This window comes from Carettochelys insculpta, chromosome 10, assembly GCF_033958435.1.
Source record: "Carettochelys insculpta isolate YL-2023 chromosome 10, ASM3395843v1, whole genome shotgun sequence".
Classification (NCBI taxonomy): domain Eukaryota; kingdom Metazoa; phylum Chordata; order Testudines; family Carettochelyidae; genus Carettochelys; species Carettochelys insculpta.
Genome location: NC_134146.1, coordinates 25,845,395 through 25,860,155, shown reverse-complemented (window position 1 = coordinate 25,860,155; position 14,761 = coordinate 25,845,395). Strand labels below are relative to the sequence as shown.

General features: G+C 44.6%; 1 protein-coding gene across 1 annotated transcript in view; it reads left to right on the top strand.

The window, feature by feature from the left end:
• WWTR1 (WW domain containing transcription regulator 1) overlaps nucleotides 1-12,498 on the top strand; it is a 125,624-nt gene extending 113,126 nt beyond the window's left edge. Inside the window, exons 4-6 of the mRNA XM_075004629.1 lie at nucleotides 5,742-5,875; nucleotides 6,826-6,938; nucleotides 9,018-12,498. Coding sequence (XP_074860730.1) covers nucleotides 5,742-5,875; nucleotides 6,826-6,938; nucleotides 9,018-9,202 — 432 coding nt within the window. The 3' untranslated portion in view covers nucleotides 9,203-12,498. The remainder of the gene's footprint in view (nucleotides 1-5,741; nucleotides 5,876-6,825; nucleotides 6,939-9,017) is intronic.
• The last annotated feature ends 2,263 nt before the right edge of the window (nucleotides 12,499-14,761 follow it).

The following is a 14,761-nucleotide window of genomic DNA, read 5'->3' as shown; positions in this document are numbered from 1 at the left end:
TTTCAGGAGCTGTTTAAAAGGGTGGCTTTCATGTAAGACATTCAAACGGCAGAGGTGCAGGAGAAACATCACAAACTCCTGGAAAATTTGAGACCCCCGGCTTCATCCAAAATTGCTATTCCGCTGGACGAAGCCATTCTGGAGTCAGCCACTACTATATGGCAGACTCCGGCCCCTGTTCTGCCTACGAACAAGAGAGCGGATAAGAAATACTTCGTCCCGGCAAAGGGCATGGAGTTCCTCTTCAGTCACCCACAACCAAATTCTTTGGTGGTCGGGTTGTCCCAGCAGAGGTCAAAGGCTTCTCAGTACAAATCGGGGGATCGGACAAAGATGCTAAGAAGCTAGAGCTGTTTGGCAGGAAGGTATATTCCTCTCCTATCCTGCTATTGAGAATGGCAAATTATGGGCACACCTAGCAAACCATAATTTTGATAATTACTCCGGGCTTACTCCCCTCATGGATCCACTTCCGGAAGATAAAAAGCCGGTGTTAAAGGCGATTGTTCAAGAGGGCTACGCAGCATCGCGGACGGGAGTCCAGATTGCCCTGGACACGGCGGCACATTCAACGGCTACAGCAGTGGTCATGCGTAGAGAATCCTGGCCCCAGACGTCGGGTATCTCGAGGGAACTACAGGCGAAGATCGTGGACCTTCTCTTTAATACACAAAAGTTGTTTGCAGACTCAACCGACTCGGTCCCTCACTCCAGTAAGGACTCGAGAGCTACACTTAGAACCTCGGGCATTTATACTCCCCCATATAGGAGGGAAAAATTGTATCCTCAGCAAAGACGCTACGCCTACAACCACAGCGTGCTCAATATCAACGGGGCTACGGCCAAGGGCGCTATCAATAGCGGCAACAGTACAGAACTCCTAGGCGATGTTCTCAACAAAGCTGTACGCCCTCGGGTGAGGCCCAAAGGCAACAAGTTTGATGGGTATGTCGGGGGCTGCACTATCAATACCCTCGCTCAATGCCACTCCCATCTCATGTTCCATCATCTCCTCAGACCGTTCCACTCCCAATGGCAAAAGATCACCACAGAGATATGGGTGTTGGAGATCATAGCCACGGGTTACGCGATCCCCTCCCAGCCTCCCACCAGGCCTCACCTCAGGGACTCTGCCACAAGGCGAGGCTCAAGCCGAAGGTGACTCACCTTATGTTCATAAGGGCGGTGCAAAGAGCGCCGGAATAATTCCAGGGGAAGGTTTCTATTCACGCTACTTCCTACCAGGGAAGAAAACAGGACACCGGAGGCCCATCTTAGATCTTCGGGGCCTCAACCGTTACTTGCGCAAGCAACGGTTTCGGATGATCACAGTTGCCTTGATACTCACGGCACTGGACGATGGAGACTGGGTTGCAGCACTCGACTTACGAGATGCTTACTTTCATCTAACAATCCACCCAGCACACAGACACTTCCTCCGCTTCACGGTCGGCCAGGAGCGCTTCCAGCACAGGGTTCTTCCGTTTGGCCTCTCCTCGGCCCCCAGAGTCTTTACCAAAACCCTGGCAGTGGTGTCAGCCTACCTGCACAGACAGGGGGTGTTTATTTTTCCCATATCTGGGCGACTGCCTGCTAAAAGGGACCTCGAAGGCAGAGGTCTCACGCATGATACGCGTCACAGCGGACATGTTTCTTCGCTGGGCCTAGTTATCAACCTCGCAAAGTCAAAGTCTGAACCCACACAACATACAGAGTTCATAGGGGCATGCATAAGCTCTATCACAGCAAGGGTGTACCTATCCGATGCCCGCTTCCGCGCAATCAGTTCACTGGTGCAAGTCATTACATACAGCCCCACGGTGCCGGTCTTAACGTGCCTACGGCTGCTGGGCCACATGGCGGCAGCGACGTTTGTGGTACGGAATGCCAGGTCGCACATGTCAAGCCTGTAGCATTGGCTGGCGAGCGTTTACAAACCGGCATCCCACACTGTCCACAGGGTGGTGTCGCCCACAACAGAGGTGCGCAGATCCCTGGCGTGGTGGGAAAACCCCGAGAATCTGCTTGTGGGGGTGCCTTTTCACCAACCACAAATTTCTATTTTTCTTACTACCGACGCCTCCCACATGGGATGGGGAGCGCACATCAGCGACAAGGTAATGCAAGGGCTATGGTCCCCTGCAGAACAGACACTGCACATATCCATACTGGAGCTCAGAGCAGCGTTCAACGCCTGCAAACATTTTTTAGATTACCTACATGGCAAAGTAGTCGGGATTCAATACCGACGATACCTCCACTATGTTTCTACATCAATCGACAAGGAGGAGCATGATCCCATGCCCTATGTGCAGAAGCACTTCCGATTATGGAATCGGTGCATCGCCAATAACATAACGTTGAAAGCCTCGTACTTGCCGGGCGCTCACAACGTGAATGCAGATCAGCTGAGCAGGCGCTTCGCAATCATGCACGAATGGCAGATCCACTCCGATTCTGCTACAGTGCATTCTTCGTACATGGGGGTTTTCCCCAGATCGATATGTTTGCCACCCAGTATAACAAAAAAAAAAAAAAAAAAAAGTGTCCCCAGTACTGCTCCAGGGCAGGAGTGAGGCGGGGGTCCCTGGTCATGTTTTCATGGAAGGTCTCCCTACTTTACGCGTTTCCCCTGCAGCGCTTATCCGCAAGGTCTTGCACAAAGCCAGAAGGGAGAGAGCTCGCATGATACTCATAGTCCCGCTTGGGATCGGCAGCAATGGTTTCCCTTGCTTCTGCGCATGTCGGACCGCCCACTGCTCCCTCTACCGGTGGCACTGGGCTTACTCACGCGGGCTCAAGGGTCCATAGTGCACCCGCACCCTCAGGGTCTGCACCTACAAGCATGGCTAATCCATGGCTCAGCTCCTGAAAGAGCTCATGTACGGAAGGAGCACAACAAGTCCTGGAATGTAGCCGAAGGACCTCCACCAGGAGGACTTACAAGCAGAAATGGACTTGATTCACAGCCTGGTGTTCCGCCAAGCAGTTAGCTCCCCTTGATGTTCCTATACCTGTAATACTAGAATACTTATTGGACCTCAAGAGAGGCGGGCTTTCTCTATCCTTGCTAAAGGCCCACCTCGCCACTATATCAGCCTTTCAGCATACAGAGGAAGGGCCCACAGTATTCGCCCATCCTATCGTTACCAGGTTCTTGAAGGGGTTGGTAAACCTGTACCCCCCCCTCAGAAACCGCTTCCACTATCGTGGAATTTGGACTTGGTGCTCAGCAAGCTATCTGGTCCACCTTTTTGACCCATTAGCCACAGTTCCCATACGTCTCCTTACGGTAAAAACAACCTTCCTCTTTGCAACTACGTCAGCCCGCAGGGTGAGTGAGCTCGCGGCAGTGATGGCAACGCCGCACTGCACAGTATTCTCAAAGGAGGCGGTAACCTTAAGGCTGCGCCCAGCCTTTGTTCCAAAAGTCTCTTCGGAGTCCAATCTTAACGAGCCAATAGTTTTACCCTCGTTTTACCTGAAGCCTCACAGCTCCAGCAAGGAGGCACGCCTGCGTCTCCTAGATGTGAGGAGGGCATTGGCCTTCTACACAGACAGAACTAAGTCCTTCCGGAAAACGGACAGACTTCTAGTCTCTCTTGCTCCCGGGTCAAAAGGAGAAGGTCTCTCTTCCCGGAGAATCTCAAAGCACATTGTGTCCTGTATAAAAATGTGCTTCGAACTTCGAAAGACTCCTTTGCTGGCCCCGCCCAGGGCGGTGGCGGCGTCAACAGCCTTCTTCAAGGCCATCGCGTTAACAGACATCTGTAGAGCGGCGACCTGGTCGTCCTATGACACCTTCGCCAAGCATTATGCCCTGCCTCGGGTATTCTAAGAGGATACCCATCTGTTGACAGCAGTCCTCTCGGGGGCAAGCTGCACATAAACCGATCACCCACCTCCTTACTTGGGTTACTGCTGGGTAGTCACCTATTGTGGAGCACCCACGGGGACCACTCGAAGAAGAAAGAGAAGTTACTCACCTGTAGTAACAATGGTTCTTCGAGATGTGTCCCCGTGGGTGCTCTACCACCCGCCCATCCTCCCCGCTTCGGATCTCTGTCTAGTGTTTTTCAGGAGCATCCGAAGCGGTTGGTCAAGGAACTGGCGGGGACCGGATCGTGCACGCAGCCGGGGGCGCGCAGGGAGGTGGCGTGCGCCGGCGCATGCGCGATCCAGGAGAAAGTGCTGGAAGATTTCCGATCTGCGGCGCCGGGCGAGCCCGACACCTATTGTGGAGCACCCACGGGGACACATCTCGAAGAACCATCATTACTACAGGTGAGTAACTTCTCTTTCCTTTGGGTCATCCTTAGGGAATAATATATACACCTTTTGTAATAGTCCATTTTGCCGTTAGATGTCACTGTTGTTCCACAGAAATACAGTTACGAGGGTGTTTCCTTGGATTTGCCTCTTAAAAAGAAAAGTTAGAAAAAAGTTTCAAACGTTTACTTCAGCTCTGATTACTAATTCATCATATTCTGTACAATGTACATTAAACAGATCGTTAAGCAACATAAGCAGTTCATCCTAAAGACAGCTGGATCAAATTCTTGATTTCTGGGTAATGTTTTAGTTACTCTATTGCTCATTCAAATGTCTCTATTATAAGATCTAATCAATTATTCTATTTAGTAGTTTTTAGCCATTGACTTTTTCTCTTTTTTATCAGCATAAATCTGGAATTATTCCATTAAGTTAATGGAATTACACTAGCATAAAACAAATATGAGCTCAAAATCAGGTCCTTGGAAAGTCTTATAATTGCCTTTTTTTGAGCTGGTCTCTGGTACAGAGTCAACTCAAGTTATAAATTGAGCATTGCACCTAATTCATGTCCTGCCGACACACAAATCCCTTACCTCAAATGTGGTGATGCTTTTAACTCAAGTTGATGGGCTTATTGGCCATGTCTACACGTGCCCCAAACTTCGAAATGGCCACGCAAATGGCCATTTCGAAGTTTACTAATGAAGCGCTGAAATGCATATTCAGTGCTTCATTAGCACGCGGGCGGCAGCTGCGCTTCGAAATTGACGCTCCTTGCCGCTGCGCGGCGCGTCCAGACAGGGCTCCTTTTCGAAAGGACGCCGCCTACTTCGAAGTCCCCTTATTCCCATGAGCTGATGGGAATAAGGGGACTTCGAAGTAGGTGGCGTCCTTTCGAAAAGGAGCCCCGTCTGGACGAGATGCACGGCGGCGAGGCGCGTCAATTTTGAAGCGCCGCTGCCGCCCGCGTGCTAATGAAACGCTGAATATGCATTTCAGCGCTTCATTAGTAAACTTTGAAATGGCCATTTGCGTGGCCATTTCGAAGTTTGGGGCACGTGTAGACGTAGCCATTGAGGAGCATAGGCTACAACTTATCAGCTGCTAGCACGGTCGTTTGGTAGTGCTACTGCAATCACTGTACAGCAATTCTATTGCTGTAGGCAGCTCTGGGTTATTTTGCAGCATGAATGCTCACTTGATGTAGGTCAGCTCCAGTGTAGTTTACTGTGCGGTGAAGACCTAGCCATGGTCTGTAGCTTCGGAGAACATCTGCCCCTGTAGCTAGTACATGACTTTTTAAACCAGCGTTGGAATCAAGTTCTTAAGTAAAAACAATTCCATGGTAGACATTTCTTATCAGAATGCGTAGCTCAGATGTGAGGGTACTTTGCTGCCATGTCTCTGAGATGTTTCGGTAAATTTTCCCTTTTTTCTTATTCTCTTACGTATTCATTTTTATTTAGGAAGCTGCACTATGCAGACAACTTCCCATGGAACCAGAGACTATGGCCCCTGTTCAGACTGCTGTGAACCCACCTGCCATGACACAAGACATGAGGACTATTACAAACAATTCATCGGATCCTTTTCTGAACAGGCAAGTTAATGTGCTTCCTCTTCATCAGCCACTTGGTCTGTGGTACAGATCATTTTGCAAATGCATGTCCCAAATGAATTCCTAAATTCTCAGAGTTTTACAAGGATTGGCAAAATTCTAATGAAACTCAGAAAACTTTGGGACATGATCTCAACAAGCTACTGGCCACATCATAACTATTTCCACATTTGTATTATGAAAAGAATATAAACAGTAGTACTGTCCAGTGAGAGAGACCAGATGAGATGAAAACATTGTTTATGCTTCATACAGTAGACAAAGGCCTTAAATAGAAAGTCACACATAAAATACAGGGGGTCATACCAGAGTGGTAAGTCCTGTAAGTCTGCAGTGGAGTGAATATTACAGAAACATTGCATTCTTTTAGACTGCCAAGCTTTTGGAGTGTAATTATTATGTAGGGGAAAGTTTAGTTTTTTCCCCCCCAAAAATAAAAAGCGGTTCTACAGGAACTCCCAGATACGTGGCTATAAACTTTTTAAAATGGCCCCCAATTGTGGGCTGAGTTTCATGTTTATGGTTGCACCCATGTAAAAGCCCAGCCACATTCACCAGTCATATATGTAAATCTCATAGTGGTGCAGTTGCAGAAACAAAATTGCCTCTGTCTTACTGGAGGACAGACTGAGGAATGACTAAATATCAAGGCAATATTTACAAAAAGGTCCGGGAAAGACAGTACTCAAATCCTATACACTGCTCTGAAAATGCCCACTTGGCAATTTTTGATACAGCTGAAAACGTTGTATAGGTTGGGCTTGGTTCTCCATTACTGTGGACTCGTGTAAATGACCACACATGGTGCACATCTAAAGAATTATTTAAGTCTAGCGTTTGGACTGTTGTTCTCCTTTTCTCAACCACCACTATCAGGAATTATGTCTGACAAGAATGTCTTTAATAAGGCTTCTTCATGTTTCAATTCATAGTGGGCCATACCATTCCAGGGAACAGAGCACAGACAGTGGCCTAGGCTTAGGATGCTACAGTATACCAGCAACACCTGAAGATTTCCTCAGCAATGTCGATGAGATGGATACAGGTAGGAACCATGAATATGCTGGTTTGGCTTAAAATTTCATAAATTGTGTTTTATAACCAAATTTCTAACTGTGAAATGAGTAATAATCTCTCATCCTTCCACATATGGGAATAAACTGAAGCCATAGAGGCCCCCTCTCATGCAGGGTGTTTGGAAATTTCTCTTCCATTTACGCGGGCATTTGTTAAAGGTGCACAGCACTTCACAGGATGGGGCAAACGAAGCGTATTGTCTGTACTGGAACTCCAAAGTTAAAAAGCGTGAACGCCTTCTCCTACTGAAATAAATGGACCTTTTGCAGCAGACTTCACTAGGGCCTTCATTTCACCTACCACTAATAAACAGATGCTTTAGGATGCAGTTGGAGTGTGCAGTACCTCCCAATTCTCTCAGAGATGTGCGAGGAATAATGAATTGGAAGCTGCGTGTGGGAGTTTAAAATTGTCAACCAGATCCCTAAGGTGGCTTTGAAAGACCTCAGCCTAAATTCATGGAGGCTGTTGAAAAGTTAATATGACATTGTACAGTGCTGCATTTCTGCACTGCCTACTGCAGTGGGCCCTAACCCTTGGATGAGGCCTGTGAGTGCTATCGCAGTACTAATAACTTCCAGCAACCACGTACCACTCAACTGCTGGAAGTAGAATCTAATATGGTAAAACTCTTGTTATAGCAAAGAATATAATCTGCTGGTTGTTTCTCTGATCATGCAGATGAAAAATGTCGTTGTTAGAGTGAACTCTGCTTACAGATGCTCTGTAAACGATATTAGTGAATTGTACTGTATTAGAATTTTACTCCGTTACAGGTTTGGTTAGCTGCAAGACTCTTATTCATATATGGGTGATAGTCACAATGTGTGCCCTAATATTCTGACTTCAGATACAATCAGCTCCCGGATCAAGCATTCAGTTTTTCATCTTTGCAGAGCAACTGGCCCCCTTTTGCTCAGCTTTCTTGAGCTCATCAATTACTGATTTCACTGGATATTTGGAGCATGCAAGGAATGTAGGATCAAGTTCTTTAGTGGCAACTGGAAATATGGAGCACAATAAGGATTCCTTTTTTTCACCTGTCAGTATGCAGAGTGGTGTGGGAAATTGCCTGACAGAAACTTGAAGATACAGCCCAAAAGTGGGCCAGTGAGTTTTGGAGGGATTTCTTATGTATCCAGCCCAGATTTGATTTACAGGGATTGAGAACCAGATTCTTCCTTTATTCATTTGACCTAATACTCGACTCCCCTAAGTCAGTGGAGTTCTGCAGGGAATAGAGTACTCCTCCCCATGAGTAAGCCTGGCAGAATCTAATGCTGCGTGAATTGGTTTGAGCTCTTCCAAATCTCTTAGTTGTCTAGTTCTATGGGAATTCATTGTGTCAGGAGAACAGGCTCCTGAGAAAAGCCGTTGCATTGGGGTTTCCTTTCCAAACATAAGTACAGTTCATTTCTAAATTGTTTTTTTTATATTACTATCACCACATTGTTTGAAAGATGAATATGAGTGATTAGTGAACACACCAATTCTTTCCTGGCTCTGAAATAAGACAATGAAATCAATGGGATTCACAATAGTTTTGCTCACTCAAGACTCCCTTTGGAATGGGTGTGCCATGAATATAGTCATGCCCTTAATAATTTTGCTGTTCATTGTAATTCACTGTGCCCCCCCCGAAATATAGTAAAAAAGTTGCAAAGGAGAGTTCCTGTAAAACAATTAGCCTTAGTTATGGGCTATGGATTAATTCACCCCTGTGCAAAGAGACAAAGCACAGTCCTTAAGTGGGATTTGACTGCATTAGTCCTCCACATGGGGGTGAATTTCACTGTATGGCTGAAGTGAGAGGATGGAGGCTTATTATTCAAATATCATTGAAAAGGATCCTTTTGTACGTTTGACAGCATGACAGAAGGAAAGTTTTTCCTGGATATGCAAAGAAGGCTCAACAGCAATGTGTGTAGAAGATACCTGTAATGTGGTGATTGCAAAGGGGGCCAGGGGTGCCTACAATTGTCTGTGTGTGCATGGTTTTAGAGTAATTTTTTAGAAGGGAACACAAGTCTCTTCTTTTCTTTTGCAGGAGAAAGTGTGGCACAGACTCCCATGAATGTAAGTTCGCAACAGACACGTTTCCCTGATTTCCTCGACTGTCTTCCAGGAACAAATGTAGATCTTGGGACTTTAGAGTCTGAAGACCTGATCCCTATCCTCAATGATGTGGAGTCTGTACTCAACAAGAGTGAACCGTTCCTCACCTGGCTGTAATCAGTAATCACACAATGCTGATTCACCCTGTAATGCAAACCAACATTTCCTTTCCCTCTTAAAATAGAGGTAGAGCATCTGAAAATCTTCAGATATACACTTGCTGCCTTAATGACTTGCTATATCATCTTTATGGTCAATTCAATCTGTGCCTGAATTTGATTGACAGCAATTTTAATATAAAATATGTATTTTTCTGTTTTTCCAAGAATTGCTTCTACACATCTGTAACTTATGTTTACTTTACAGATCATATAGAAGTATTTCTTTTTTTGAGGGGATGGGGTGGGGAGGACCATGGGGTAGAGATGGGTCCATGACTAAGCTCATGGACTTTCAAAATTACAAACTCTAAATGAACCAGAAAAAAATTGACTATACATAGGCAACTTGGTTCAAAAACATCTGCGAAGAATTAGACCGCATGCGCAGTTTTATAAATATATTTATGACAATAGTACCAAATGCATTTTTATCTATTTAACTTGAGCTTTGAGCTTTAAAATCATTGTATTATTAGTAAGATTATGCAGTATGGAATACAGAATAATTCTGATTTCATAGCCATCTTGCTAATCCTTATTATACATTTACAAAGGCATAAATAGTACTATTGCAGTTTATTTTTCAGTATATTACTGTATAGCTTCCAGATAAATACTTCCAATTTGAAAGGAGCAGAGTCCTTTAGTAAACATTTTACACTACAATAATATTGTAAACTAGACCAGATTGGTACTAACCACCACCTTAAAAAATTGTTGCAAACATACAATTTTTTAAAATGCAGTTTAGATTTTGATGTTTATTTTATTAAGCACTATGATTTTATAACCAAATACACGAACAAATTGTTCTTAATACGTTTGTGATACCTCTGTCTTTGACAACTGCAAAAATACACTTAAAATCAGGACAGGAAAGAGTGGCACAATTGACACTATTATATGCAGTTTAAAAGAAAACATTGTTCTTCCTGTTTTCAGTAGTAGTGGTTTTTAACTGACAGTATCCATGAAACTGTACAGGTAACTGAATCGTTGGAAACAGATGGTCACTTTATCAGATTCATGATAACCAGGCAGGTGCTTGTATGTCTGGTAAAGTTGCCGAAATCCTTGTTGCTTGCTAGAGTTGATATACAAAACACATGACATACTATCCAATATACTCATATCTACTGAATATCATATAAAAGTTTCTTTTTCAAAGTTTTGGGACTGAGACAGCATCAAGGTCACGAAGCATGTAAAGTTTCCCTGCAATGCAAATGAAGTCCTGAAACCTAAGTATTTTGAACTATTATTATTTATAATCTATGATTTTTTAAGCTTTTTATATTGGAAAAAATGTATCTGTTTATGAAAGGCATTAATACAATTCTCTGAGCTTTACCCAGTTTATGTGGGGAAAGCAAGAGATGTAGTGCTCAACGTAAATGTCTGTTTGTCGGGTCTAATCCATAAGATCCTATCTATGCACCAAAATCTTGGACACTAAAGAATTATTTCTATCTTGTTGGGAAAGAGGCAGGTGAAAGGGTCAGAGATGAAGCGACAGATATATGGACTAGATTGGAAAGGTGAACAGTTATGTAATAGAAAACAAAACTAGTACCTGAGAGGGAAGGATGGCTGCAGATAGGGAAGCACATATAAGAAGAGTCAACCATGTTCACTCAATAACCTACCATGAATCCAATACAAGAAACTATGCAGTGGCCTGGAAGCTGTCTTGTCTTTTAAGCAGGAGAGCGGGGAGCCCTACCCACACAAGCCTAGTATTTTTATGTATATTTTAATATAACCTAGGATGAGAAGGAAGGCAACAGAAAACATTGCTGAAGGGGCATTGCTTTGCTATTTTCCCCCACTTGTTCTGGAACGAAGTGTTAAGATGGAGACTTACCTTTCTGAACAAAAAAGGGACTGGGCAGGGCTGAACATTGTTGGTTTATGATAATGAATCTTTTTTTTTTAAAGTATTTTAGGTTATCAACATAGACAGAAATCTGATGGTCCCATATTCGTTTAGTCAGAGAATTTGGGATTTATTGTATCTAGTTTTGACAGTACACTTTTAAGGCCAAATCCTCAGCTGCTGTGTGATCAGCCCAGCTTCACCGAAGCTGTTGGCTTTATAATGAAATTTACACAAGGGGATCTGTACCCTAGCATGGTTCAGTCGACATTATAAATCAGAGTTAAAAAAAATGGAAGCCTTTATTAGGCAATCAGTGTTCTAATTCTGTTCTGTCATACAAAAACAAAGAGCCACAGAGCAGCATTTTAAAGCTGGTGCCTGCTCCTCCTGAAGTCTACTGGTGCTGGTCAGGAGAGGTGAGTAAAGAGAATCAGGCTCAGAGAACTTAAAGTGGTAAATATTGTCATATTTTTAATATTCCCGTGATGATAATAAAACAGCAGAGCTGAATGGAAAGGTGCTAGGTAAAAAACACTATTGCTAAGGGTAAAGCAGCTGCCCATAAGTTAGCTCAAGCCTTGTTTCATTCTGAGACAAATGATGGGGAAGACAAAGAATATTTTTGCACCATAATGTGATTTTTTTTTGGCTGCAGAGAAGATGTGCTGGGTCATGTGCATAAACATTCTCCCACACCCCACACTGTCTTATCTGATATGAAGATCTTTCAAGGAACTTTCTCACTTTAAAAACCAACTATGACAGAAGTATAAGTGTTCAAAAAGCACAGTACTTGTATTTCTGTTGAAACAATTTAATTTTTGAGACTATTCATTGTTATTTCAGTTTGTGAAATTACATTTATTTTACTGATCTCACACTGTCTGCTTGTCTAAGTACAGTAAATATGCTAGTGCGACAGTTGTACTGTTGGCCATTACTGAGTGACACACATAAAATGTTGGGGCAATGGAGCAGTAGGATATTAATTACAACTTGTGTTCTTATAACACTATTAGAATGTAACTTTTCGGGGCTGGAGGGTGGGCAGGGGAGAAGTTGACTATGAAAACAAATGCTGGGGTGTTTTGGGGGTCTGGGAGAGTTTAAAATGTCTTTTTATATGGGAAAATGGGTGATGAAACAAACTGTTTCTTAATACACTGCATCCATCTCTGTGCTAGTACTTTAACTTTTTTATTTACTTTTTAATTTTATGTTATAATGTGTGAGCAGTTGTTTTTAATTTAGGATATTTTGCATACAGCAGGTATGCATCAGAATCAATCAGATCAAACTAATGTACCCAGAGTTTGGTTCTGGTTTTTATTTCTTTGATCTTATGCAAGAGAAAATAAATAAATGAAGTTAAAGCTTTTGGCTGCATTTTTGTTCTGTACATTTTTATTATTATTTCTCTGATGGATTTTAGAAGTTGCTGAGCACTAGATAATTACACTTGGAATAAAGTAAAGAAGTAGGAGGGATAGCTCAGTAGTTAGAGGACTGGCTTTGTAAACCCAGGTTTATGAGCTCACTACTTGAGGGGGCTTTTCAAGGGCCTAGGGTAGGTTAGAGTTAAAAAAGGAAAATCTGTGAAGGATGTTGGTGACAGGTCATGTGGGGGGAAGTGGACTTAATGACCTCTTGAGGTCTCTTCCATGTCTATGAGATATGTGTATCTCCACATTACTGAAGTGGCTCTGTACAAAGCAGTTACATTTATCACCCATGTGTTTAGACTAAACACATGCTTGTGAGCTTAGCCTTCCCCATGCTTCCTCCTGCACTTATCTATGTGGGTGAAGTGCGTAGTATTGTTCTTGTTAAATCAGTTGCTGCGCTTGTACACATATGAGAGCAGGGCCAATGCTTAGGGTATATTTACACTACAATAGAAGACCTGTGGCACAGCAGGCCAGCTTACATAGGCTTGCAAGGGCTGTCAAATTTCAACATAGACATTTTGGCTGGGGCTGAAGTCCAGGATCTGAGACGTTACCCCTAGGGAAAGGTTTCAGAGCCTGGACTCCAGCTACAGCCTGACTGAGGGCTTGTCTCCGCTACAGGGTAGATTGATGCTTATCCACAAAAGCTCATTGCCTAATAAATAAAATTGCTAGTCTTTAAGTGCTACAGGCTGGCTTGTTTTTTGTGATGCTATGTACTAACATGGCTACCCCTCTGAGATAATCCCCTAAGCTGCGTCTACACGTGCACGCTACTTCGAAGTAGTGGCACCAACTTCGAAATAGCACCCGTCGCGTCTACACACGTCGGGCGCTATTTCGAAGTTAACTTCGACGTTAGGCGGCGAGACGTCGAAGTCGCTAACCTCATGAGGAGATAGGAATAGCGCCCTACTTCGACGTTCAACGTCGAAGTAGGGACCGTGTAGACGATCCGCGTCCCGCAACGTCGAAATTGCTGGGTCCTCCATGGCGGCCATCAGCTGGGGGGTTGAGAGATGCTCTCTCTCCAGCCCCTGCGGGGCTTTATGGTCACCGTGGGCAGCAGCCCTTAGCCCAGGGCTTCTGGCTGCTTCTGCGGCAGCTGGGGATCTATGCTGCAGGCACAGGGTCTGCAACCAGTTGTCAGCTCTGTGTATCTTGTGTTGTTTAGTGCAACTGTGTCTGGGAGGGGCCCTTTAAGGGAGCGGCTTGCTGTTGAGTCCGCCCTGTGACCCTGTCTGCAGCTGTGCCTGGCATCCCTATTTCGATGTGTGCTACTTTGACGTGTAGACGTTCCCTCGCTGCGCCTATTTCGATGTTGGGCTGAGCAACGTCGAAGTTGAACATCGACGTTGCTGGCCCTGGAGGACGTGTAGACGTTATTTATCGAAATAGACTATTTCGATGTCGCAACATCGAAATAAGCTATTTCGATGTTGGCTGCACGTGTAGACGTAGCCCTATTGTGAGAGTAGGGGGCCCATTGACATGGTTCTCATGTGGACAAACCCAACCACTAGCTCCTGCAGCTCTCTGGTAACACAGCACACTTGTGTCCCACTGAAACCTACACATCTCTCTGAGCAGCAAAGAATCCAGGAATGGGGAACTAAGGCTGTGCCTGCGCTTGCAGAGTTTTTGCACTGTCAGTTTCATCAGTGATAGGGAACTGGTAAAAGTAAAGCTCTGCTTTGCATACTGACTCACTGCCACAAGTGTGGGATTGTTTACATTTGCAGCACATCCATCACCAATCAGAGCAGTGCCCTGAGGGAAACTATCCTGCAGTGCAGCTCTCTCCATTTTGATGCTAGGTCTTACGGAAAGGAGGGGTGATCAAGGAGCATCCTGGGTCCCCACAGAGCCCCCTCTCCCCAAACACTGGTCAGCACGAGTTCCTCAGCATTACGCCAAGCAGGGAATCATTTGCTCCATAGAGAAAGAATTTTCACCTGGTCATATGATAAGTGAGCACTTGCCAAGAAAACAGGAAGGGGAGCTTGAAAGTCCCTGTGGCTTTGCAGGGGAAGGGCTGATGTCTGTTTACGTGGTCTCAGAACAGGAGAGGTGCTGGCCAGAGTGGGCAACTGGGTACTATGGGATATCCTGTGGAGGCTAAAAGCTATGCAAACAGGAAACATGTGTCTTCATTTGCACACCATGGCAACCAGGCCACCAGCTGTCT